Source organism: Nicotiana tabacum, chromosome 24 (assembly GCF_000715075.1).
Source record: "Nicotiana tabacum cultivar K326 chromosome 24, ASM71507v2, whole genome shotgun sequence".
NCBI lineage: Eukaryota > Viridiplantae > Streptophyta > Magnoliopsida > Solanales > Solanaceae > Nicotiana > Nicotiana tabacum.
The window spans coordinates 7103582-7129310 of record NC_134103.1 but is presented as its reverse complement, the minus strand read 5'-3'; the positions used below and the strand labels follow the sequence as shown (position 1 = coordinate 7129310).

The window sequence follows — 25729 nt, the reverse complement described above, 5'->3', positions numbered from 1 at the left end:
TTCACCTTTTAGCCAAGCTAGGAGTTCAACTTTCAGACTCCAAAGATGGTGGAGTTGTTGTCCAGAACAAAACTTGTTCCTCCTTAGTAGCCAAAGTGAAAAATAAATAGATTGATGATACCTACTGGTTGCAGCTGAAAGATGGGATTCACAAGCATAAGATGATGGCTTTTAAATTAGGGGAAGATGATGATACTTTGAGGTACCAAGACGGATTGTGTTTTCCAGACATAGATAGACTTAAAGAGGGAGGATCATGTTAGAAGCCCATAATTCCAGATATTCTACCCATCCAGGTTCCCCAAATAGGTATCATGATCTCAAGGAGATTTATTGGTGGAATGACATGAAAAAGAACGTCACAGACTTTGTGGCCAAGTGTCCAAATTGTCACTAAGTGAAATCAAGTAGCAGAAATCCTAGTGTTTTCCTCAAGAAACTATCTGATTGCATGGGACTCTATTGTTAGTCATTTCAGACCATGGTGTTCAGTTTAAAACGAACTTTTAGAAGTCCTTTTAGAAAAGATTAGGCACAAGTTTCTCATCCTCAGAAAGATGGCCAAGTAAAGCGCATTATCTAGACAGTTGAGGATATATCCTTGATGTTAAAGGTAATTGGTATGATCACATAGCTCTCATTGAGTTTGCTTATAATAACGGCTACCATTCTAGTATCAAGATGGCATTGTACGAAGCTCTATATGGGCGAAGGTGTAGATCACCAATTGGTTGGTTCGAAGTTGGAGAAGAAGAGTTGTTGGGGGCAAATTTTGTCTATTAGGCTATGGAGAAAGTCAAGTTGATTCAAGAGAGTTTGAAGATGGCTCAGAGCCGCCAAAATTCCTATTTAAACGTGCAGCGTAGAAACCTAGAGTTTCAAGTTGATGATTGGGTACTTATAAATGTTTGGCCTATGAAAAGTGTTATAAGATTTGGGAAGAAAGGAAAGCTCAGTCCTAGATACATCGAGACGTATAGGATCCTAAGAAGGGTCAGGAGAGTAGCTTATGAGTTAGAGTTGCCACCAGTATTGACAGTGGTACACCCAGTATGTCACGTGTCATGTTATAACATTCAAGTTTTCAGTATTCAGATATTTATGTCAGTTTAGCACTCAGATACTCATTTTAGTTCAGTACTAAGATACTCGTGTCAGTTCAGTACTCAGACACTCATGTAAGTTCAACACTCAGATACTCAATCCAGTACTAGATATTCATGCCAGCTTAGTACTCAGATATTGATGACAGTTTAGTGCTCATATATTCATATAAGCACAGTACTCAAATATTTGTGCCAGTTCAGTATTCATATATCCATGTTAGTTCAATATTCACATGTCCATGGCAGACCAGTATTCACGTATATGTTTCATGTTATGTGCATTATGATACCCTGCGAGACTTGTGATATGCTATGATAGCTAGTGGGTGTTTCAGAGAAATTTTGAAGGTAACTAACCTTTTCATCTAGACCTTATATTATAATCTCCATGTCTTTCAGTACTTAGTCAGCTCAATATTCAGTCAATGCAGTAGTCATTTAGTTAAGTATCTCAGCAGTTTAGGTGTCATGTATTCATTCATCTTAGTATGTAAGTGTTCATGAAAGTTCAATGTTCACATGTTTCCACCAGACCCGTTTAAGGTCTAGAGTTAGCCGTAGTTACAATCAGGACAATCATTCGAGGACGAATGATCCCAAGGGGAGATAACGTAACACGCCATAAATTCGGCTTAGGTATGGATGTGTTAAACGAGTAGTAATGTTATATTTTAGACATATGAAGTTCTATCGAGTTGAGTATGGGGGGAAATAATTGCTTTAGAATCAAGACAGAGAGTGAGGTGTATAAGATTCTATAAAATTGACTAAGTTTACGAAAAGTCTGTCTTCTAGCAGGATTTTGTGAAAATCAATACGGAATTTGGGAAAATGCAAAACATGAAAGTTGTAGCCCTTTAAAATAGCTTTCCAACTATAAACTGTAGAGACCTAACATATCTCTGTGTAAATAGTTATGTACATTTTACTGGATAATACACAGTATGCACGCCTAGGTGCGCGCCTGGATGGTCCCGTGCACGGCCGCGCACTTGTGGTGGTGCTACTGCACGTTCAGGTGTGCGTTTGGGCCTTCAGGTGTGTGGGAGTGCACCTGGTGGGTCATTTCAAAAGCCTTACTTTGTCTCCCACACCCTAAAACACAAAAACTAGCTCTAGAAAGGGAAGCTCTCAAGAACCTAACTCCTCAAAAGTCCGTCCACCATCCAAGATATTCGATTGGGACATCAGTTTTGAGAGACGAAACCCTAAAACACGAATTCAAGAGGATTGAACGTCAAAACGATTAAAGCTGAAAGGGTTGGCAAACATTGTATTACGCTCAAGAGAAGGAAGTTAAGGTATGTGAGGCTAACTCTCTATGTTTGGGAATGTTAATGATTCTCCCTACACTACGTTTCTTTTACGATGTTACTACTTGCCTCAGAAATACAGTTAAGCCTAGTTCCTTGAATAGTTGTGAGCTCAATGTGTAATCAATATAGACTTGGGTTTGATGTCCATGAGTCTCAGTCTAGATTACTCAGCATGTCATAAATAATTGAAGTTTCAGTTTTCATAATCAGTTCAAGAATACGTGTCTCAGTCTAGTCCTATTCTGTATTTCAGTATCATATAACTCAATATGATTCAGTATTTCAGCATCACATACTGCAGTATGATTCTCAATTCTTGAATTTAAATCCCTGAATGTTGAACACCTGTAATTGGGCCTGAGGCCGTAGTTTATATGCTTTATGCATATTTAGGCCTGAAGCCGTAGTTTATGCTTTATGCATGTTTGGGCTTGAAATTGTAGTTTATGCTTTATGCATTTTGGGCTTGAGGCCGTAGTTATTTATACATATACTTGGGTCGAGTGATGAGTGGTGATTTTTTCACTTATTTTAGTCTCTTTTCTTTAGATTTTGCATCCTTTAATTATAATATGAGGTTGTTTATGGTGTGTATTGCTAGATTTTCAGGTAAATGATGCCATGGAGAGAGTGGAATTCAATTGAAGTGGAATTGAGTAAAAAAAAGAGTTGAAACAATGCAAAATTCTTCAGTGATTCCGCATCTGCGGAACACTAGTCGCTTTTGCGACCTCGCATCCACAAGGAAATGGCCGCATTTGCGAAAGAAGGCCTGGAAGGCAGAAACCGCTTCTGCGATCGATTCACCACATCTGCGGTAGCGCATCTGCACTCAAAGTTCACATCTGAGATTGCGCATCTGCGCGTGCAAGTCCGCTTCTGCGGAGTCAGTGTTCCATTCAAAATTCGCTTCTGCGGAGCCGCACCTGCGAGGATACTTCCGCAGGTGCGGTCAACGGGCTTCAGACCTGGACATGATTGACAATTCACATTTTCTCAACTCCAAACCCACAAATACACTACCTAACTTATTGTAAATATATCTTTGGCTTATTTTTCAGTCCTTAGACTAGAGAAGACAAGTTTTGGAGCTAGGGTTTTTGCGCACACACTTGGGTCTTGAAGATTTGAAGCTTTTGGTTGAGAATTTCTTACTCATTTATGCTCATTTCTTCATTTTCTTGCTTTGTATTGAATATTTAAGTGTGTAGTATTTTTTCCAATACTTGAATCTTGTTTATGGAAATATTCATAATTAAAGTGTGGATTAAATATCTAGTTGTGCTTATGTATGTAACGATTTTTATTTATTATGCAGTGAGTTATTGTTTCTTTAATTATTCTTGTTCCTTAATGCTTCCAAAGGGATTAGCTAACCCTAGGACTCACCCATTAACCTCGAATTAATTTTGGAAAAGATAATTTGGGGTTGGAAAAGATTAATTAACAAGAACTTGAGGCTTTAACCCTCACTTTATAGATTCTACCTAGGGATAGGATTGAACTACTTGTAGCCATATTCGGGTGTGCTTAATCTCTTAATTATTTTAGGGATAATTCAATTAGGAAATTTTGTTAGTCTTTGGAAGAAGCTAATATAGAATTATTACCCGAGGCTAATTAACATAAACTCGCTCATATTTGTAAAATCATGAAATACATTGGATCGTTACTTGAGTGTAAATCCCGATGCATCCATGCTTGTAGCCATCGATCATTTTACTTGCTTTCTAGGTTAGTTTACATTTTTGCAATTAGTTATAAATATTTTTTCAAAATCATTCTAAGTGTTTGGCTTAGCATAATAAGCGATAATTCTCTTACACGTCTAATAGCCTACATATTGTTCTCTGTGGGATTCGACCCGACTCATAGTTGGATAAATTATATTGCATGCGACCGTGTCCATTTATTTTTTAGTAGTGGATTTGGACGTCATCAAAATTGGCGCCGTTGCCGGGGAACAATTTGGCGTATTTAGGTTGTTTGAGAAGTAAGCGTAAGTGCTTTGTTCCAAACTTGTGAATATTTGTATAATTATTTTCTTATATTTGTATATCTTCTTATTTGTTTTCTTGTTTATTTTTTTGGTTTTGAAAAAACAAAATGGAATCATATAATGAAGATTGGTCAGATGGTAGTTGTTCATACTTTGGTGACCCTTGTCCTTATTGTGGAGGACCACACTCGTGGCAAAATTGTTTAAATTCTCTCGGGGGCGGATTGTGCACACAATCTCAAACCCATGAGTGGAGTATTTGTGATAAGTGTGGTCGTCAAAATGGTCATTTTGATAATTGTGCTTATTTGTCCTTCCCTTCCCCAAACCCCCGCTATGATGATTCTACTTTTTGTGATGACAAGTATAGGGATATGGAAGTGGAAGAAGTTGAGCATGGTAAAAATTGAGAGTTCAAGATCATGTTAGAATGCCTACTTGAAGGAGAAAACAAAGAGCAAAATGCCTTGGAGGAGCTTTTGGAAAATAGCCTCCAAAATGATTTGGCGCTTGAAAGGTTGAACTTACAAATGGGAGAAATACTTGAAGCTTTAGAGGTACAAAAAGCCTCGGAAGTGAATGATAGCCAAGAACCTTCCTTAGAGGTTGAAGCCGAAAATCCTTCCTTGGCACTTGATCAAAACCAAGAAGAACTCTCAAATGCTCAAAATGAGAGGATGATGCTCATGTTGGAGGCCATTCTTGAAAATGAGGAGAAGCACAACTTGGCACTCGATGACTTAAAACAAGCACTAACTCAAAATGATGATGATATCCGCACCTTGGAAAATCAAATAAAAATATTGGTTGAGGCTCACTATGCCCACCAACTTGAGAGTGTGGAAAGAGATCAAGAAGAGTCTGGCATCGAGGAAGAAAGTGAGCTTTATTTTGAGGAATCAAGAATTGAACATCCACCAACCGACTCCATGCTTGTTAGTGGTGCCAAGAAAAATATGGAATTAGAGTCAACTGGTATAATTGAAAATATGGTTGAGATTGACTCTAGTCCGGGGGAAAAAGAGGATGTCAAAATCCGGGAAGGATTGCAATTTGGAGGTTTGATTTCACATTCCAAGCATTTTTCAACATTGGAATGGTGTGGTGATATGGGAATTGAACTACACGAGTCAATGAGGGATTACGAGGAGGAATGGCAAAGGTCATTCATCTTACAATTTGAGGGAACAAGAAGGAAAAATGACATTACTCACATGAAAGCCAAAAAATGCAAAATGATGAAATTAAAGTTTGGCTTAATCATCTACCTACCACCCCCCACCGCTCGTGGTCACAAGCTTGATTTCAAGTTAGGTGCCCAATTCATATCGTCCAAGTGGCGAGAAAAATGGTAAAATTGATTCGCATCATGCCACGACATTAAATGCGACGCTTGGTGGGAGGCAACCCATCGTTTTCAAAAAATTTGGTCGTTTTTGAAATTAACCTTTTTTAGAATAGTTTATTATGTTATTTTTGACTAATTTGTAAAGCTTCAGATTTTTTGGAGTTGAATTAAGGGGTTTGAAGTGTTGGAACAAGCCAAAACAGTGGATGCCCAGATCTGTCCAGCTGAAGTCTGGTGCAACCGCACCTGCTGACACAATCACGCAGGTGCGCTTCCGCAGAAGCGAGACACTTGGTGAAGATGCGCAAACCACGCAGGTGCAATAACTTAACCGCAGAAGCGGCTTCGCAGAAGCGGCTCTTTTGTCGTAGGTGCGTAAATCGGGCAGGTTTAATGAACCAAGCCCCCATTTCATCAGGTATACTCTAACTTTTTCCCCCAAACTCAAACTCCTCTCATCTCTCACATAACTGCTACGAAAATTCTCCATTGCTCTCGATTTCTACTGATCGCACACAAGCTAATCAGGTACTCATCAACAACCTCTTTCTCATCTACTTTTATTTTTAATTTTTTTTTCTTCTTTTTCAGAGTCATTCCCCAGTCCTGGTTTTCCCATTCTTGATTAGGGTTGATATTAGGGTGAGGAAATTGGTTGAGAGTGTGCATATGTGTGTTGTTGTTGTTGAACAATAATTTTGGGGGCAATCTGAGTACCCAAATTGTGTAAAGAAGCATAACTTCTCGTCGCTTGTCATGTGTTCGACAAATTGTCCGAACGAAAGTTTCTTGCTAGGTACCATAAAATCAGGTTTAATAGAGTCGTAGGTTCATGTAGTGCACTAATTTAGAATTCTTGAGTATACATCATGTGCTAAAATCAGGCTTAGAAATGAAAAGAATCGAAAACTTTCTAGAATTCTGAACCCTCTGATGAACACCGCAGATGCGCGAGAAGTGCCGCAAATGTAGCCTCGCACCTGCACTGAAACTTCTGCATGTGCGATTTCTGGTTAGCTGGGCAAGTCCGCAGATGCGTAAGAAGTGCCGCAGAAGCGAGCCCGCACCTGCGATGGTGTTTTCGCAGGTGCGGAAACTGGGCAGACTTGGCAAATTCCAGTAGCTTTGCAACTGGAGCTTCTAAGGCCCAGTCGACTTGATTCTTTGGCCTAATTGTATTGTTTTGAATTGCTTAACATGATTATAATTCCTTACTAATTTGGTTTTGATTTTTAGGTACTTTAAACTTCAAAAATAAACCCAAACTTGAACGAAAATATGGCATTTAATAATGAAATTGAGGAAGAAGCTGTGGAACAATTTGACAATGAATGTTTCATGTCTGTTGATTGTCATCACCGGTATTATGACAACCTCCTCACAAAAAAGATTGTGCTTGAAAAGGGGATCACCGAGGATAAATTGGCTGAGCTGCTTCCAGAATTCTATGGTCGTCTACAAACCTCCTGCCGGTCGTGCTTCATTCCTACTCCATGTAAGGCCAATGAGGAGTGGGTTCGTGAGTTTATGCAAACCCAAAGCGTACAAATTTCAACAACCCACAACTTACCATCAGAGGCAAAATAGCGAGGTTTGGAACGGAACAAATCAATGACATTCTAGGGATGCCTAACCATTCAATTGAGCCGGTGCAAGAAAAAGATCATTGCTCAAACGGAGATTTGCTAGTTTCCAAACTCTATCCAGCAGACAAGAGAGCAAAATGGGCAAAGAAGAGGAAGGGTTTGAAGTCGATTGACTTCACAGCTGAAACCAAAATGTGGCTTTACATCCTCTGCAACAGGGTATCACCCTGTGGAAATGTTTCAGATGTCTCATACACCATAGCCTTGATCATTGCATTCATTCTAGATGGCATTCCTGTTAATGTTGGTCACTATATCCTGCGGGAGCTGAGAGAGTATTTGCTAGACAACAACCCAGGGTTGATGTTTCCTTCACTGATTACAGAGTTATGCAGGAGGACAGAGGTTGAGGTGCGCAGCACCGATCATTAGTTGCCGGCCGACAAACCCTTTCATCCATTAAGAGTAACGGGCGAGGTTAGTGCAGTAAAGAGCAAGAAGAGGAAAGTCACCACTATTTTCGGACCAGAGTAATCCTCACAGGTAGCATTGCCTGAGGGACCATTTGGGATGCTGAACTTGCAGCTTGGCGTTATCCGTGATTTAGTGTCACAGCTCCCTAGTGGACCCTCACACCCCCAGCCTAGGCCCGAGTACTTTACTAAGGAAGACATGAAGACCTACCTAGATTCACAGAAAAAGAAGGCAGAGTCTCATGAGAAGATGGCAGCTACTGGTGACAGACTCGAGGCAGCATATGGCAACTTGGCCAAGGCACATGTAGATCTTCAGTCGGACTTCCAAAAGGAGAAAGCGAGAAACAAGAAGAAGGGCAAGTTTATGATCAAGATGTGGAGAGGCATCAAGACCATCTTCAAATGGGGGCAGCCGAACAGAAAGATACCAGTTGAGGACGACGATGATAGCGAAGAGCATTCCTTCATGTCGAATGTTGTTGGTGATGATGCCGATGATACCGATGATGATGAGGTCAAGAGTTCTTCACGACAGTGATTAGCCTTTCTCCGGCAGTCTGCTAGTCTAATGCAGACCTCAGGGAGACCCTCAAACTACTTTTATTTGATCTTGATATTGTGCAGTGAGGACACTGCAGTGCTTTTAGTTGGGGGTGGCTTTAGGGAGTACACTTTATTTGTACATTGATGCTTAATTTGTGCCCTTGACGTGCTTATGCTTTTGTATGGATATTGTGTACCCTTGCCGGGCTTGTTTTACTATTGCTTATCATGTGCTCTTGCCGAGCGTAGTTTGTGATTGGTGATATATTTGCGGATTAATCGCTTTTGTTATTCTATTTTATTTTCTTTATTTATTTATTTTCTTTTGTAGTTTTTAGTTTATGTTATTTTTGTTCCTTTAGTATAAGTTTCTTTTGTTATTTTATTTTCTTTAGTAGTTTTTAGTTATTTTATTTTTATTCCGTTAGTGTTAATTTTATTTTCTTTAGTAGTTTTTAGTTTATATTATTTTTATCTCTTTAGTAGTATTTCCTTGGGTTTTCTTTATGCTACGGTTATTTTCCGAGGAATATTTTTGTGTTGAACTGGGTAATTTTTCCCTATGATGGATGTCGTGACGACTTTCTTAAGGGAATTAGTCTTGTTTTGTTATGTGGAGACTTTTAGATTTTTTGATACTAATAAAATTAGTATCTTGTATGTGATGTGTGAATTAAGAATACCCCTCCAAATTTTAATTTTAAATTGAAAAAGTAAGTTGCATGGGGAAGAATAATTTTTGTGATAACCTTTTGGCTCATTTGGTGACTCTTCGCCCACTAGTTGACATGATATCGCTCTAAATGCTCTTATGAAGAAGTAAAATTGATCCGTCTTGATTAGTTTATGTGCCATGTGTATTAGTCTTTTTTAAAAATAATTCTTGTGTTTACTTCTATCAACTAGAGCTTGCCCGATTGGTCTTTCAATGCCAATGTTAATTATGTTTGATTGGAGGGATGACCTTCGGCATTCTTTGTGATCTTTCAAAAAGCTTTTTTAACCTTTCAAGCCTACCATTGCATAAATAGTATCACTAGTTTACACCATTTGAGCCTTTAACCTTTTCTTTAGTCACCTCATTACAAACCTTTACCCCTTTGTGAAATAATTCCCTCTTTTGAACTCGTCCCTCCTTGAATATTGAGAATGAGGCTAAAAACCTAAGTTGGGGGTGTTGTTGTCAAGTTGGAAATTGGTAAGGTTGTACATTGGGTGTAGAAACATATACCTCAAAGTTGCTTATATGAAAATACTCAAGCTCCAAAAGAAAATAAGTGTATAAATAAAAATAATATATATATATATATATATATATATATATATATATATATAGTTTTGAGAAAATTAGAGAGGTACTTTAAGGTGGTTCTATATTGGTAGCTAGATGTCAATAAGGGCTATGTGGTTTAAAAAGAAGCAAAATGCAAAAAGAAAGACAAATGTGAGTAGTGTTCAAGGAGGGTGTAGTCACTTGTATCCCAAATACTTATCCGACCCTTTCCTAAACCTACATTATAAGCTTAAAAAGCCCTTATGGGATCTCCAATCGAATGTTCTTGAATAGGCGGCGAATTAAAATAAGGGCAAGCTTATGGCATGATATTTTGTAACACTTGAAATTCTTTGTTGAGAGTGAGTGTCTTTGTGCATTTGTCCCTTGTATTGTTATTGTAAATATGATGATTTTGGGACTTTCTTTCTTGTGAGGGCACATGATTTAGGATGGATTGGTGACATTGATGTATCCCGAAATGAGTAAATTGAGCATATGTAGTAGGCTAGTGCTTTTGAGTCACTTCTTGAGGCTTTTTGTTGTCACTTGATTATTTTGAAACTCCTTTGTATTTCTTGAAGTTGTTTCTAAATGAGGGAGTTATTTGGTTAAGATTCACATGCTTGAGCCTAATTATTAGTACCAACCAAATCCATAAGTATGGTGCTTAATTGGAGAATGTGATTTGTAAATGATAGCAAAATTACTTGTGCTTTAAATGGTAGAACCTCATTGAATTGTTGGTTTTGATTTGCTTGAGGACAAGCAAACGCTTTAAGTTGGGGTGTTGATTAGTGGTGATTTTATCACTTATTTTAGTCTCTTTTATTTAGATTTTGTGTCCTTTAATTATAATATGAGGTTGTTTATGGTGTGTATTGCTAGATTTTCAAGTAAATGATGCCATGAAGAGAGTTGAATTCAATCGAAGTGGAATTGAGAAAAAAAGAGTTAAAACAATGCTAAATTCTTTAGTGATTCCGCATATGCGGAACACTGGTCGCTTTTGCAACCTCGCATCCGCGAGGAAATTGCCGCATTTGCGGAAGAAGGCCTGAAAGGCAGAAACCGCTTATGCGATCGATTCACCGCATCTGCGCTCAAAGTTCGCATCTGCGATTGCGCATCTGCGTGTGCAAGTACGCTTCTGCGGAGTCGGTGTTCCATTCAAAGTTCGCTTCTGTGATAGGCTATCCGCTTCTACGGAGCCGCACTTGCGAGGGTGCGGTCAACGGGCTTCAGACCGGGACAGGATTGACAATTCACATTTTCTCAACTCCAAACCCACAAATACACGACCTAGCTTATTGGAAAGAGACCTTTGACTTATTTTTCAGTCCTTAGACTAGAGAAGACAAGTTTTGGAGCTAGGGTTTTTGCGCACACACTTGGGTCTTGAAGATTTGAAGCTTTTGGTTGAGAATTTCTTACTCATTTATGCTCATATTTTCATTTTCTTGCTTTATATTGAATATTTAAATGTGTAGTATTTTTTTCAACATTTGAATCTTGTTTATGGAAATATTTATATTTAAAGTGTGGATTAAATATTTTGTTGTGCTTATGTATTGAACGATTTTTATTTATTATGAAGTGAGTTATTGTTTCTTTAATTATTCTTGATCCTTAATGTTTCCAAAGGGATTAGTTAACCCTGGGACTCACCCATTAACCTCGAATTAATTTTGAAAAAGATAATTTGGGGTTGGGAAAGATTAATTAACAAGAACTTGAGGCTTTAACCCTCACTTTATAGATTATACCTAGGGATATGATTGAACTACTTGTAGCCATATTCGCCACGAGGGTGCGGTCAACGGGCTTCAGACCGGGACAGGATTGACAATTCACATTTTCTCAACTCCAAACCCACAAATACACGACCTAGCTTATTGGAAAGAGACCTTTGACTTATTTTTCAGTCCTTAGACTAGAGAAGACAAGTTTTGGAGCTAGGGTTTTTGCGCACACACTTGGGTCTTGAAGATTTGAAGCTTTTGGTTGAGAATTTCTTACTCATTTATGCTCATATTTTCATTTTCTTGCTTTATATTGAATATTTAAATGTGTAGTATTTTTTCCAACACTTGAAACTTGTTTATGGAAATATTTATATTTAAAGTGTGGATTAAATATTTTGTTGTGCTTATGTATTGAACGATTTTTATTTATTATGAAGTGAGTTATTGTTTCTTTAATTATTCTTGATCCTTAATGTTTCCAAAGGGATTAGTTAACCCTGGGACTCACCCATTAACCTCGAATTAATTTTGGAAAAGATAATTTGGGGTTGGGAAAGATTAATTAACAAGAACTTGAGGCTTTAACCCTCACTTTATAGATTATACCTAGGGATATGATTGAACTACTTGTAGCCATATTCCGGTGTGCTTAATCTCTTAATTGTTTTAGAGATAATTCAATTAGGAAGTCTTGTTAGTCTTTGGAAGAAGCTAATATAGAATTATTACCCGAGGCTAATTAACATAAACTCGCTCATATTTGTAAAATCATGAAATACATTGGATCGTTACTTGAGTGTAAATCCCGATGCATCCATGCTTGTAGCCATCGATCATTTTACTTGCTTTCTAGGTTAGTTTACATTTTTGCAATTAGTTATAAATATTTTTTCAAAATCATTCTAAGTGTTTGGCTTAGCATAATAAGCGATAATTCTCTTACATGCCTAATCGCCTACATATTGTTCTCTGTGGGATTCGACCCCGACTCATAGTTGGATAAATTATATTGCATGCGACTGTGTCCATTTACTTTTTAGTAGTGAATTTGGACATCATCACCGAGGCCGTAGTTTATTCAGATAAACAGGTAGTTCATCATTCAGAAGAGGGAGTATTCATATCCTTACTTCCTTTGTTCAGTTATCAGTTATCATTTCAGTTTCAGTTTCAGAAGTTATCATTTCAGTTATCAGTTCTCAGTTATCAACTCAGTTTCAGTTTCAGCATTTATAGTTCTTTCTTTCTGTTGTTTTACATACCAGTGCAATTCAAATGTACTGACGTCCCTTTCACCCGAGGCCTGCATCTCACGATGCAGGTAATGATTTACAGGTTAACGAATTAGAGCGCTAGGATTCTCGTACCAGCTATTTGGTGAGCCCCAGTTATTTCGGGGCAATATCATTACTTTATAGTCTTCAATATTTTTAGAGTCAGTATTTTCACTACTTCATTAGAGGCTTCATAGACTAGAGTAACAGTCTCACGATGCAGGTAATGATTTACAGGTTAACGAATTAGAGCTCTAGAATTCTCGTACCAGCTATTTGGTGAGCCCCAGTTATTTCGGGGCAATATCATTACTTTATAGTCTTCAATATTTTTAGAGTCAGTATTTTTACTACTTCATTAGAGGCTTCATAGACTAGAGTAATAGTTAGACAGAGTCACAGGCTTTTCATGTTAAGCAATGTTGGCTACAGATATACTTCAGACTTATGTTAGTGTTTCCGCATATTGATTTATATCATTCATACTTTCAGTATATCAGCATGTGTTAGTTTATCTTCCGCATTCACTATGTTATGATATCACATGTTGATTCAGCCAGCCAGTTGGTTCGCTCAGTCGCATGTAGTCAGGCACCGGGTGCCGTGCTACATCCAGGCCCAGGTTCGGGGCGTGACAACTATAGTCGTCCACTATGATGAGAAAATAATGTGCTCCAAGTAAAGAAGGGTTTTTATATCTTCACCATAAGTCATAGTGTATCAAAGCAAATGGTCTAGTCTCTTTATTACTACTATCAGCAAATGGCATTTTAGTTTGTTTTGCTCTATAACAAATATCACAAGGGAAAGAAGAGTTTTTATTTAATCTAACATCAAGTAAACTTGATAGTTGAACCATGCTTCCATATGATGGATGCCCCAATCTTGCATGTCAAAGCTCTTCATCCTTGCTTGGAACGGCAACTAGTCTGCAAGCTTGCGCCATGCTCTCTAAACAATAGACTTCATTGGTAAGTTTACCCCGTTCAATCTGCCTCCTCAGTGTATGGTCCTGTATGAAACAATTAAAGGCTTCAAATATTATTATACATTTACTGATCTTTGCCAACTTATGTACAGAAATTAAGTTGCAGGCAAAACTAGGCAAAAACAACACTTCATATAAGGTTATAGTGTTTGATATGATAACGCTCCCTGCTTGTTATGCCCTTAACTTCTCTTGTTGGGCATCATGATTTGCACTGGTACCTTCAACTCATGAAGATCACTCAATAATGATTTAAATGGTGTCATGTGGTGAGACGCTCCACTATCGATTACCTAAGAATTATGAATTAGCTTACCACTCATTTGAACTGTATTGTCCTCTTGTTGTTGCTTCTACTTGAATAGAGTAAACAACTGATTGACTTGATCCATCGTCAGCCCTATGTGACCTTCTGATTTATTATTGTTGGCGTTGTGCGTAGCTACTGCATGAGATGCTCGACCAGTAACTCCCCCTGAGTTTGGACGCCATTTGTGGTTGCTTCTTGCTCCAGATCTACGTGTATTCCAGGTAGGTGGATACCCAATAATTTCATAACATTGACTCCTATCGTGGCCTATTTTCTGGCAGTGGTTGCACCTGTAACTTTCGTGCTTTGTCTCCCTCTGTAAGCCAACATTATGCTGGCCTTCTTCCCTGACGACCATGGCATATTCCTTCCTTAAGTTCACCATTGGCTCAGCATTAAGGATCTGCGATTTCACTGAATCATAGAGCCCTGAATCAAGGCCCATGAGGAACTGGTAAACTTGTTCCTCTTCTTGTCTGCATTGGTGGTCATCTTTTGCTTCACAATTGCATTGAGGCAGCGAGTCGAGGTCGTTTAGCTCGTCCCATAGCTAGCGCCTTCAATTTGGTGTAGTAGGCAAGCACTGTTTGTCCATCTTGTACGAGCATACTAATATCCCTTTTGATTTGGTAAATTCTTGGAGCCATCCCTTGGGAGAAACGTTCCTCTAGATCTACCCAAACTTCTCTTGCAGTTTCAGCATATGCAATTCTACTGTGTAAACCTTTGTCCAGTGAATTGAATATCCATGATATGATCATGGAATTGCACGTCTCCCATGAGTTCGCCTCTAGAGTTCCATCCTTCGGCTTTGTGATTGAACCATTCACAAAACCCAACTTGTTTTTGGGCCTTAGAGCGTTTTTCATAGCTCTACACCATGTTGCATAATTTGTTCCATCAAGCAGACAGGAGGTAAGTAACATCCCGGGATTGTCCGAGGCATGAAGATAAAATGGTGAATTGAAACCAATCAATTTTGCCTCTTCTCCTTTTGAGCCCATTGTTGATGCTTGAACGTTGTTCTAGATGTTTAGCCAACGAGGTTCTGATACCTTGTGAAAACTGAAGCAAAAGAATTGCAGTGAAACCTCCACTGTTCGTTATTCTCCATAGGCACAATATATGCTTATATATAAGTTACAATAGAGGGCTATGGGAAGCCAAGAAGAACTCTAAATACAGTAAAACTCCTACTGTACAACCTAGTTAGAATATATTACATATAGGAAATAGAGTTACAATATAACTTTGCTAATACATACCAATCCAAATATTATTTTAAGTTTTCTAGGTATAATTGTGCGACAATGAGTCAAAACATAATCATACAGGTTCCGAAATCACTGCATTTTGGGAGGACATATGCAAGTAACGATATTATAGACTTTTCAAGCAACTAGTTATACGCTTTGCACGTGTACCATAGTTTAATAAGTATAAACTAAAAAAAATCACATAATATATTAATCTATGTATTTTTTACGTTCAATTATTATGTGTCATTACAAAAGTATTTCTAAAATTTGATGTTGAGTTTCTTACAATGCTTGCTCGTCAACAATTTATTCTTATATAAGACTATTGTTGGAGCAGTAGCGCATCTATTAATGATTTTGAACTTGTAATAGGCAACTTAATTCCTATAAGTTTTAGGAACATACATAATTAATTTGCTAAGTTTACATATTTTATAGGTCTTTTCTTCCACAAGAATTTTATTTATCAAATTATATAAAAGAGGTAGAAGAATGAATAAGTTTCATAATGTTACTTGTAAAATAAAAGAGTTTTTCTATTGTAATAAAAACTATGGCACACAAGCAGAAGAACTACACAAAAGATATAACTCAGAAGTGATTCATCTACCACTTACAAAAGAATTGTCAAAATACTTAATAGCTCCATGGTCTTTAATTGCTTCGTTCAAGACCAACAAAACCAGACTGAACAAATTTGTAGAGAAAGCCGCAGAAAATATGAACCACATTTGTGGAGAAAGCAGACAATTGCTCAGCTATGGATTTGTTAGCTATTTTATATTTAAAATCTTTCCTTGCATTTAAATTCAAATCTTTTTAAAATCTTTCTTTACGTATTCAATTAACTCATTATGTGTTGTAGTCCTTCTATTCTAAAACTCTTAACCTTATTTTTAGGGTTTTCATATTGTTTCAATATTGAGTTAAATTAATATCGAATTTCGAAATATTAGAAAAATAATAAAATAATTAATTCTAAATATTCTTACGTGTTTGAGAATCGGCTCAGACCTTTTAGGTTGAACAATGCACCGATGAGTAAAGAAATTTTTTTTTCGGAAAAAGGTCATTTCTGCGGCCCACTATGCGGTCGCAAAATCACTCTGCGGACCGCATAATGGCCGCAGAGTGAATCAGAAGTGGGGCAAGTTTGGAGGAAGGTCTGCGGACCGCATAACAGCCGCAGACTGAAACAGTGTTGCTAGTTTCAAAGGGCCTTTTTGTGACCCATTATGCTGGCCGCAGGAGCATTATGCGGTCGCATATGCGACCGCATAGTGTGTTTCGGGACTTCATTTTTCTGATTTTATAAACCCGACTCCATTCTTATAAAACACTATTAGGGGTCATTTTGAATGGTTTCATCTGATATTTTAGAGAGAGGTGAGAGCATCTTAGAGAGAGAAAGTGAAGACTTAGCCATTTGTCCATCAATTCTTGTTCAAGATTTGAAAATTTCACAAGAATCTTGCTAGGGCTTCAAAGAGGTAAGAATTTCTAACCCTAGTCTTCAATTTCGAGTTTGGGTAAATATGGGTGATTGAGAGTATGATTCTTGGGTGTAAGAGTATTATTTATACATACACGTACCAATAAGGTTTGTGCAAAGATTATTGAGTTCAAATGGGTAAAGATTGAGTTGAAAATGGTAGAAATCTTCAAAGACTTTAATTGAAGATTTGAGGGTCGAGTTGATGTCGGAATTTGGTGAAATTTATATGGTTGAACTCGTGGTTGGATGAGCGATCATAGTTTATAATTTTTGTCGGGTTCCGAGGCATAGGCCCCATGGGTAATTTTTGAGTGCAATTTCGAATTTTGTTGAAATATTAGTATTTTCATATGGAATTAATTCTTATAATTTGAATTGATTGAATCGAATTAATTGTGACTAGATTCGAGGCGTTCGAAGGCCGATTCGCGAGGCAAAGGCTTATTGGAATAAAGAATTGCTCGTATTGAGGTAAGTAACAGTTCTAAATTTGGTTCTGAGGGTATGAAACCCCGGATTATGTGTTATATGGTCGGTTTTGAGGTGACGCACATGCTAGGTGACGGGCGCGTGGGCGTGCACCGTAGAAATTATGACTTGGTCAAATTCTATTAAACTGTGTAGTTGAATAATCCGTTGTTATCTGTACATTTTCCATGTAGTAGAGAAATTGGACCACAAATCATGTTTATATTATGTGTTGGCACTGTAGGGACCCACAAAGGTCGTGTACATGTTGAATTATCTGTTAAATTATTGGTTTATACTCAGTCATAGTTTACCTATTTATTTTATCTCAGTCTCTATTGTTCATTATTGATGCATTATATCATTATTGTTTGGGCTAATTTTCATGATTATTGAGAGCCCGAGAGACTGGAGAGATTTATGACTGAGTGAGGCTGAGGGCCTGATTGTCAGATATTATACTATAGCACGTGAGTTGTCCGTGCGGATCGAGATATTATACTATAGCACGTGAGTTGTCCGTGCGGATCCAGATATTATATTATAGCACGTGAGTTGTCCGTGCGGATCCAGGTATTATACTATAGCACGTGAGTTGTCCGTGCGGATCCAGGTATTATACTATAGCACGTGAGTTGTCCGTGCGGATTATAGCGCTTGGGCTGAATGAGCCCCTCCGGAGTCTGTACATACCCCCAGTGAGCGCAGGTATCTACTGAGTGCGAGTATTAAGTGATGAGTGAATGGAATGGCTGAGTGACTATGGTCCTGAAGGGATGCATTTGATTTCATTCTTATTGTACTACAGTTGTCATATATTATTGTGTTGGAAATTTCTGAAAGATATTATCTCCTGTTTCAGTTGAACTTGATATGAAATTACTGTTTGGGCCTTAATTGTTAAACTTACAAGCATGCCTACTTTTTTATGTTGCAAATTATTGTAATTGGACTTAGTTGTGAAGCTCGTCACTACTTTTAGTTCTTTATTTAGTATTGTTACTTGCTGAGTTGGTTGTACTCATACTACACCATGCACCTCGTATGCAGATCCAGGTACTTCTGGACACGGCGGTTGCTAGTTCTCGGAGTTTTATCTGTTGGAGATTATCGAGGTAGCCGCTTGGCGTCCGCAGACCTTGACCCTCTTTCCTTTCAGTTTTTGTATTGTTCTACATTTTTAAACAGTGTTTTTAGCAGTTCCTATAAGTTTTAGGAACATACATAATTAATTTGCTAAGTTTACATATTTTATAGGTCTTTTCTTCCACAAGAATTTTATTTATCAAATTATATAAAAGAGGTAGAAGAATGAATAAGTTTCATAATGTTACTTGTAAAATAAAAGAGTTCTTCTATTGTAATAAAAACTATGGCACACAAGCAGACGAAAAACTACAGAAAAGATATAACTCAGAAGTGATTCATCTACCACTTACAAAAGAATTGTCAAAATACTTAATAGCTCCATGGTCTTCAATTACTTCGTTCAAGACCAACAAAACCAGACTGAACAAATTTGTGGAGAAAGCCGCAGAAAATATGAACCATATTTGTGGAGAAAGCAGACAATTGCTCAGCTATGGATTTTTTTAGCTATTTTATATTTAAAATCTTTCCTTGCATTTAAATTCAAATCTTTTTAAAATCTTTCTTTACGTATTCAATTAACTCATTATGTGTTGTAGTCCTTCTATTCTAAAACTCTTAACCTTATTTTTAGGGTTTTCATATCGTTTCAATATTAAGTTGAATTAATTTCGAATTCCTAAATATTAGGGAGATAATAAAATAATTAATTCTAAATATTAGGAAAATAATTTAAATGACTATTTTGTCTAGTGTGAAACCTATTTTTATTAAAGGGTAAAAAAGGTGAACGACATTTCGTTAAGGGTTTTCGTGCTTTTAATATAGTATAGATATAGATAAAGGGAAGTTTGGTGCACTAAACTCCGCTATTTACTTTTTTAGTTACCACACACACAAAAAAAAAAAAAAAAGGGACAAAGACTTCTTAAAAAAACATGCAGAAAATTTTAAATACACTCATTTCTTTGGTAGAAAATCATGGGGACATATATACAAGCGTTTACTCAACGGATTAGGTGATTTATTTCTGGTATAAATTTGAGATTAAATTTATTTGGTAAGTATTAACTAATTCAATATTATTTTTATACCAAAATTTTGATATAACTTATCTCATAACTCTAAAGTTATCATATTATAATAATTATTGTAATCCTAAAGTTATAATAGTGGTATATCCTGATTTTGAATCAAACAATCAATAGAGTCCATCATCTCTTACGCTAAAATGTTTGACCTAGGAGCTAGAAACTCAAAAGTTCCTCACTGATTTAATCTCTGAAAGAAAGGCATGTGAAATTGACAAGCATGTTCCATGGGTGTCCTCAAAACATGGAAATCCCACTCTGCAATAGGGTTTTGTAATTTACTTTAACTTTTATATAATAATAATGAAAATTATTTTAACACTTTAGTATATTTTCATAATGTTACAAATTCTTATTTTAGGTTATTAATTTCATTTGTTGGATGCGATTACTTGTAATGATCTTTTAGCTAATTAGATATTATAATATTTTCTTTTACACTGTTAGAACATAATATATAGAATTTAGAAGTTTAGCTCCTCCAAAGTAAAGGAATGACTTGCCCATTTCAAGTCCACATGTAGGCACTTTGTAGTGGATGAAAAATCGAATAATCTTCATATTTTTGGACGGCCAGAAAAGAAAATGGGTCAAAAATCAAAGATACTGTAGTTTCTTTGAAAAGATGTTAATGGGGTGCAGCCAGAAGTTAGGTCTCGTCGTTGTTTTGACTCTCTCACCGCTATTCTTTTTATCTTATTTCAACTTTCTATACACCTTATTCAACGCGTAAACGCAGCATAAAGTGGTAATTGTATTGATCATTTATTTAGCATAATCACATTTTAAGAAAGCTTGCGCGTGTTAATTAAATATAAATTGTTATCGGTTTAAGTGGTCTTCGGTGTAACCTATAGGTTATGGGTTCGAGCCGTGGAAACAACCGCTAATACTTATGTTAGGATAGACTGTCCACATCTCGTCCCTGAAGTACAGTTCTTCCCTTGACCCTATTTGAATGCGGAATATTTTATACATCGAACTATCCTTTTATTGTTATCGGTTAACTAATTTATTATCTTAACATGGTATACGTACATATGGAAAAAAGTATAAATATTCAACTCAAAACTAAAAAGGCAATAAGTGCGATACTGCAAAATCATTTATGAATCCCTTTGTAAACTTTACACAATTAGGAAGTTTACGTTGTACTACATTTAAATATTTCTATAATAATTTAGTTTGTTCCAGATATTTTTGGATATTATAGCGAATTGATGTGATAGAAAATATATATTATAACAGAATATGAAATTTGATTCCGTAAAAATATTACTTTTATAGTGAAGTGTTGTTATATATTGATGTTGTTATATTGAGGTATGACCGTATATCTTTTAACTTTTTCCGAACTGAGACATCTAGGGTTTAGACATGTAATGTAGACTTGATTCATTGTTCTAAACCATATTGACCAATCAATACTAGCAGAGGCGGATGTAGCTAGAGGCTATGGGTTCAATTGAACCCATAATTTTCGATTCGGAATAAAAATTTGTATGTGAAAATTTATTAAAATTATAAAAATAATAGATATGAACTCATAACTTTAAAAATATAATGAGTTCAATATTAAAAATCTTAAAATTGAACTCATTGGATTTAAATTCGATCCGCCTCTGAATACTAGTCGACTCAAGAGACAACCAAAAAAGTGTATGGGTAAAATAATGATTCATTTCCCACTTGTGAAAGGGACCAAACTGTCGTTAGGGGAACTGAGGGGGTCACATAGGGATGTGTTGCTTAAATAATGGAAGCTAATACCACTAAGCCCACCATTCTAGACTCCACGTGAAGACACGTGGCAATATCCCAATGCCCCACTTGGCATGTCAAAAGTGGACAATCCATCTTCCCTTCAATGCTAAGTAGTCTAATCTTATCTTTTTCACTTCATATATAAAGAAGTTGTCACCAACTTCAATTGTATAAACAAAAAAAAAATCACCTCAGAACACTCTTACTCTTCTCTTTGTTCTTCATTCTTGATTTTAGTATATATATTATCTCATGAGAAAAAGAAGAATGACAGTCATAACATTTGATCCAAATTTTAGCCTTCAAAAAATCAGCAAAGAAAAGTCTCAACATAGAGTTTTAGTAGAAGAAATTGAAGGGCTTATTAAAGTTTACAAAGATGGCCATGTTGAAAGACCTCCAATAGTCCCAAATGTCACTACTACATTACCTCTTGAACTTGGTGTTATCTCTAGTGATGTTATAATTGATAGTTTCACAAATATTTGGGCACGTTTATATGTCCCAAAATTATGTCAAGAAAAATCCCCTTTGTTAATTTATTTCCATGGAGGTGGATTTTGTGTTGGCTCAGTTTCTTGGATTTGTTACCATGAATTCTTAGCAAAATTGGCAGCAAATGCTAATTGTGTGATTATGTCCGTTAATTATCGATTAGCCCCCGAAAATCGTCTTCCGGCGGCTTATGATGACGGTGTTAAGACGATTATGTGGCTAAAACATAAAGTCATTAGTGGAGCTAATGAAGATTATTGGTGGTTAAGTAAGATTAATTTTTCTAGCATTTTCTTTGGAGGTGATAGTGCTGGTGGGAACATAGCCCACAATGTAGCAAAAAAGGTTTGTTCTAAAAGTCATGATTTAAAGCCATTGACCTTAAAAGGTACAATTTTAATTCAACCCTTTTTTGGAGGTGAGTCAAGGACTTATTCCGAAAAATATACGGCGCAGCCGCCGCGGTCGGCGCTCATATTAGCGAGCGCCGATACATACTGGCGGCTCGCGTTGCCGGCAGGGGCTAACCGGGACCACCCGTGGTGTAATCCGGCAGCCAAAGAGTGTCAAAATTTGGTGGATTTAAGGGATATTCCTGGTATATTGGTATGTATATCGGAGTTGGATATTTTGAAAGACAGAAATTTGGAGTTTTGTGCTACTTTAAATAGAGATGCTGGCAATTATAGGAAGGTAGAATACGTGATGTTTAAAGGTGTAGGCCATGCATTTCAAGTATTGAACAAGTCTCAGGTTGCACAAACAAGAACGGCAGAGCTGATTGCACATATTAAGGCTTTTATCAGTAAAAGATCATAGTTTAATTCCTCTATGTGTTCATGACCAAGGATTTAAATTATACCCCCTCACACTGTATTATAAATTTTATATCTGTGATTATTTTAGTTTAATCGGTTAGGTGGTAATTTTTTTATGTATATTTTTACTGGCTGCAACATGTACAAGTTATAAATCTATGTTTACTGTTGAAATTAAGTTGTTTATAATTGGCTTTAAAATGACCTAAAAATTGTAAAAATCCTTGTGCAAACATCTTCTATTATAGTAGTTAAATTCTAGAACCAAATGTATGTGTGAACTTTAACGTACAGTTAAGCTTGTTCACAGCTTGGTATACTAAGCACTCGCTATGCGCGGGATTCGGAGAAGGGCTCGCTATGCGCGGGATTCGGAGAAGGGCCGGACCGCAAGGGTCTATCGTACACTTAAGCTTGTTCGACAACAAAAACTTATGTCCCGTTGTCTATAAAAAAATATATTAAAAATTTTAAAATATGCTTGTCCATAAAAATTTTGTAAGTTTTTAGAAATTTTTCGAAAATGAGTTTTTTAAAAATTAAAAAGTGATTTTGACCACTTTCTAAAATTTTCAGAAATCTGTTTTCCTCGATTACAAAACTGAATTATTTTTTCAAAATAAAATGTATGTCCAAATATAATTTCAAATTTTAAATATTATTTTTCAACTTAAGCTCTCGCTATGCGCGGGATTCGGAGAAGGGCCGGACCGCAAGGGTCTATCGTACACTTAAGCTTATTCGACAACAAAAACTTATGTCCCGTTGTCCATAAAAAAATATATTAAAAATTTTAAAATATGCTTGTCCATAAAAATTTTGTAAGTTTTTAGAAATTTTTCGAAAATGAGTTTTTTAATAATCAAAAAGTGATTTTGACCACTTTCTAAAATTTTCAGAAATCTGTTTTCCTCGATTACAAAACTGAATTATTTTTTCAAAATAAAATGTATGTCCAAATATAATTTCAAATTTTAAATATTATTTTTCAACTTAAGCTCTCACTATGCGCGGGATTCGGAGAAGGACCGGACCGCAAGGGTCTATCGTACACTTAAGCTTGTTCGACAACAAAAACTTATGTCCCGTTGTCCATAAAAAAATATATTAAAAATTTTAAAATATGCTTGTCCATAAAAATTTTGTAAGTTTTTAGAAATTTTTCGAAAATGAGTTTTTTAAAAATCAAAAAGTGATTTTGACCACTTTCTAAAATTTTCAGAAATCTATTTTCCTCGATTACAAAACTAAATTATTTTTTCAAAATAAAATACATGTCCAAATATAATTTTAAATTTTAAATATTATTTTTCAACTTAAGCTCTCGCTATGCGCGGGATTCGGAGAAGGGCCGGACCGCAATGGTCTATCGTACACTTAAGCTTGTTCGACAACAAAAACTTATGTCCCGTTGTCCATAAAAAAATATATTAAAAATTTTAAAATATGCTTGTCCATAAAAATTTTGTAAGTTTTTAGAAATTTTTCGAAAATGAGTTTTTTAAAAATCAAAAAGTGATTTTGACCACTTTCTAAAATTTTCAGAAATCTGTTTTCCTCGATTACAAAACTAAATTATTTTTTCAAAATAAAATGCATGTCCAAATATAATTTCAAATTTTAAATATTATTTTTCAACTTAAGCTCTCGCTATGCGCGGGATTCGGAGAAGGGCCGGACCGCAAGGGTCTATCGTACACTTAAGCTTGTTCGACAACAAAAACTTATGTCCCGTTGTCCATAAAAATATATATTAAAAATTTTAAAATATGCTTGTCCATAAAAATTTTGTAAGTTTTTAGAAATTTTTCGAAAATGAGTTTTTTTAAAAATCAAAAAGTGATTTTGACCACTTTCTAAAATTTTCAGAAATCTGTTTTCCTCGATTACAAAACTGAAATATTTTTTCAAAATAAAATGTATGTCCAAATATAATTTCAAATTTTAAATATTATTTTTCAACTTAACTTCAAATACTAATTTTTTTCAAAATTACAATTTGTATGTCCATACTAATTCTTTTCTACTTTTGCTTTAATTTTGTTTTCAATCAAATAATATAATTACATTTCGGTTCCAAAGAAGTTAAGTACGATTGTAAAAAAAACACTTTTCATATAAACAACACAACAAAAGTTTGACAAAATGTGGGTTATAGTGAAATGCCATGGTACACGTGTTGGCACGTGCACTTGTCCAATAGAAGTAATTAAGAGTAATTAGTTACATGTTAAAACAAAAATTATTCCCATCAATTTCAAACATCTAAAATTTTGATGGATTGACATTCTTTTTTAACTCTTGTTTACTGATTCTCTCGATAAAAACAAGTGGAGAAACGACGTTGATAAGAAGACAACAGAAAAGGCAGTTTCCGACTCTATTATTTATGGAAAAGGTAAAGTACATGAACCGAAAAACAATAATTTCCTTTCTAGAAACTTGTTCAAATAATTTAAAACTCAAATTAAGACAAAATAAGAAATATCGATGAAAAATATCCTCAACTTTATACAGTAATACAGGTCTCAGTTTCTAATTAGATATCTTCCTAAATTGGTTAAACCCCAAATTATTGAATTAATATTGAAATAAAACAAGTCAATTAGAGAGAAATGGATATTAAGTATTCATATATATAATCAATTCCAACTAACTCGGTTTGAGATTGTATTGTGTTGTTGTGAATATCTTTACCTTAAAACTAGGGGTGGTAAACTATCGGGCCGGGTCGGATATGGAACGGGTCAAAACGAGTAATAAAAAATAGATAAAATATTCGACCCGGCCCATATTAATACGGATAAAAAAATAGATTAACCGATAGATAATGTGGGTAATATTATTCATGGATTCTTGAATATCATCACTTTTGGGAGATACCCCTAATTTGAGATTTTACAAATATAAAAGTTAAACTCATATCCATTGGTTACCCATTTTCTAAATGGATAATATGGTTCTTACTCATATTTGACCCATTTTTAAAAAGTTCATGATCCAACTCATTTTAAGTGTATAATATGGATGGTTAACTGTTTTCTTTTAACCATTTTGCCATCACTCCTCAAACCTAAATATATATACTCATTAAAGGAGAAATCAAAAATAAAATGAAAAATGAGCTAGATGGTAAATCTTAAAACTGAAAACAAAATAACGAACAAAGTGAAAAAGAGAACAAATTAAAAGCAAATCAAGCAATTTGGCAACAACCAGCAAAGTACCTCGATCAATGTCAGCTTCGTTAAGGTACACTATTCACTTAACAGATTCGTTTGATTAC

The 25729-nt window shown here is 35.8% G+C and overlaps 2 protein-coding genes across 2 annotated transcripts; one reads left to right on the top strand and one right to left on the bottom strand.

Annotated features, from left to right (window-relative positions):
• Positions 1-14464: 14464 nt before the first annotated feature.
• LOC107807658 (uncharacterized) lies at positions 14465-14968 on the bottom strand. Its single transcript, XM_016632081.1, has one exon. The coding sequence runs from the start codon at positions 14966-14968 to the stop codon at positions 14465-14467; it is 504 nt and encodes a 167-aa protein (XP_016487567.1).
• Positions 14969-21295: 6327 nt separating this feature from the next.
• LOC107807657 (putative carboxylesterase 6) lies at positions 21296-22563 on the top strand. Its single transcript, XM_016632080.2, has one exon. It carries the CDS (start codon positions 21383-21385, stop codon positions 22442-22444), a length of 1062 nt encoding a protein of 353 aa, XP_016487566.2. The 5' UTR covers positions 21296-21382; the 3' UTR covers positions 22445-22563.
• The last annotated feature ends 3166 nt before the right edge of the window (positions 22564-25729 follow it).

Coding starts and splice junctions, on each gene's coding strand:
- LOC107807658 (XM_016632081.1), bottom strand. CDS start 14,968: ATGGGCTCAAAAGGAGAAGAGGCAAAATTGATTGGTTTCAATTCACCA.
- LOC107807657 (XM_016632080.2), top strand. CDS start 21,383: ATGAGAAAAAGAAGAATGACAGTCATAACATTTGATCCAAATTTTAGC.